We start from the raw sequence: 2059 nt of genomic DNA, 5'->3' as shown, positions 1-2059 counted from the left end.
AGTTAGATTGTATTTGTCTATTTATCAAAGAATAACAATTAGTTATTATTTAGATTAAGAGAAGTTGTTTTTTCGTTAAAATTTCATCCAGTTATATTAAAAACTAGGTGGTGATAGAATAACCAAAATGATACAAGACGTTTTGTGTATCTGATGTTGATGTATAGGGTTGATTTTTAATAATAAAGAATAATTTTTAAAAAAGATCAGTTTGTTTTTTTATTTAACGTATTAAGATTAATTTATTAATTTTTAGTGATGGAACAAATCAATCTGATTTTTAGTAAGAGGCATTCATGATATTTTACTGAAACTCCTTATTACAATTGAAAATCGTCACCATAGGAAGCAATTTGAACAAAAATCTTACCCAGTCTATCAAGGACTGACCCTCATTTTCATGTGGAAAGCAACCTGCAACTTTTCCAGAAATAAGCTCCACAAGAAACAATCCATAGTCATGTATATCCACATAAAGTTGCTTGTCTCCTCTAGGTTTGGGCATCTTCATCCACCAAAAACAGTTCAAAATATCACAAATATTTGACATGGGTGACATTTATTTAAAGATTACTTATAGTGGATCTTGTGAAATTTTTTAAATCAACGGTTAAAATAAAAGGAAGAAAAAAACATCAATACATTGTGATCATTCATGTAAATTACATTTAACTAATTTAATTGGTTTTAATACTAAGAGTGAGAGAAACTAATTTCTAGAGAAAAGCAACATATTGGTAAGGATTTGATAAGTTTCAGGTCTTCCGTATAATTTTTAGTTTCTAATGACTTGATCAAACAGTTATAACTCTTATTTTTATCTTTTAACTATTACCGTTGATTTAAAAAAAAAACACCAAAATAACATGTAAAAAAAGAAAAATCTACCAAACCTTAAAAGAAATATTATAAGGTAAAATAAGTTAAAAATTTAACTCCATATGGAGAAAATTGTTTTTTCTTACCAAAACCATATAAATTCCGGTTAAAATGGCAACATACGCCTTGGGTAACCACTTGCTCTCCATAAAATTGCGTTAGAATGTTTCAATTGGCTAAACGGGGGAATAAAGGAAGAAGGTATCTTACATTGCAACTTCATAGCAAAACTATACAAACATGGATAATCGGATATGAGTAATCTGTTCGTGGCGGTACAGCAATATCCAATGATGTTCATGATATTGCGGTGGCGTACACGGGAGAGGATCGTAAGCATCGACCAAAACTGTTCATCGTCTTGAATAGATTTGACTATAACAGGTGTATTCTGCAATACCCCTTCGTAAACTTTAAGGTTTCCCTCTTGACAAACGATATCAGAGAAGCCGTTCGTAATCTCTTCGATTTCACTGAACAAAAATTCTCGAGGAAAACCAGGTCTAAATTGTAATGGACACCAAGAGGGACCCCGTGGAGCTGGTTGTATCGATGATTCCCCTTCCTCAATCACGTTCTGATTTCCGGTTTCTTGATCATTAAGGGATGGATCATCGGGCCAAGTTTCAGCATCGGCTTGTTCACTACTTACAGGAGAGCAATCAGGCTTGGGAGCCCTTGATGGCATTAAAGTAGCAACATCTTTTCCTTTCATTACTGCAACATTGCATTCAACATTCCAATATATACACATTTTGTACTTCTTTAAGTGGCTGTCAATAATCAAGATTATAAAAAAAAACACTAATCAATATTCAAATTTAATACCCTTTTTCCAGTTTGAGAAATTGTATGCATTAGAATGCAAAAAACAGAAGCAATGAAAAGGATAGTTGGCCATACCTGTCAAGAACAATCCATCTTGTGTTAGCATTTTCTGCTTCTTTGAGTGTTATTTCTTCAGGACATATTCCAGCAGCAAGTTTGACCTCCAACTTAACCTAATCAGTACAAAGTTTCAGATAATATGCCAGTAAAACCCTATTTACCGACAAGTCTCGAGTGCAATCATAATATACAATACACTCTTTAGGGAAAAACTCAAGTTTAGGATCGTAAATGAGATAATAATGCTCGCAAACTATTTGAGTTCGACTTGAAAAAAACTTTAATTTAATCC

At 32.4% G+C, this 2059-nt stretch overlaps 1 protein-coding gene across 1 annotated transcript in view; it reads right to left on the bottom strand.

Annotated features, from left to right (window-relative positions):
- Positions 1-985: 985 nt before the first annotated feature.
- The window catches only part of LOC121214590 (uncharacterized), a 2558-nt gene continuing 1484 nt past the window's right edge, over positions 986-2059 (bottom strand). The window contains exons 3-4 of the mRNA XM_041088374.1: positions 1783-1880; positions 986-1652 (exon numbers count right to left, since the gene is read on the bottom strand). Of these exons, the coding sequence (XP_040944308.1) occupies positions 986-1652; positions 1783-1880 (765 nt within the window). The remainder of the gene's footprint in view (positions 1653-1782; positions 1881-2059) is intronic.

The sequence above is a fragment of the Gossypium hirsutum genome, chromosome D02 (genome assembly GCF_007990345.1).
Source record: "Gossypium hirsutum isolate 1008001.06 chromosome D02, Gossypium_hirsutum_v2.1, whole genome shotgun sequence".
NCBI classification, from domain to species: domain Eukaryota; kingdom Viridiplantae; phylum Streptophyta; class Magnoliopsida; order Malvales; family Malvaceae; genus Gossypium; species Gossypium hirsutum.
Note: the sequence above shows the minus strand (reverse complement) of the source record. Positions and strands in the feature narration are given on the sequence as shown.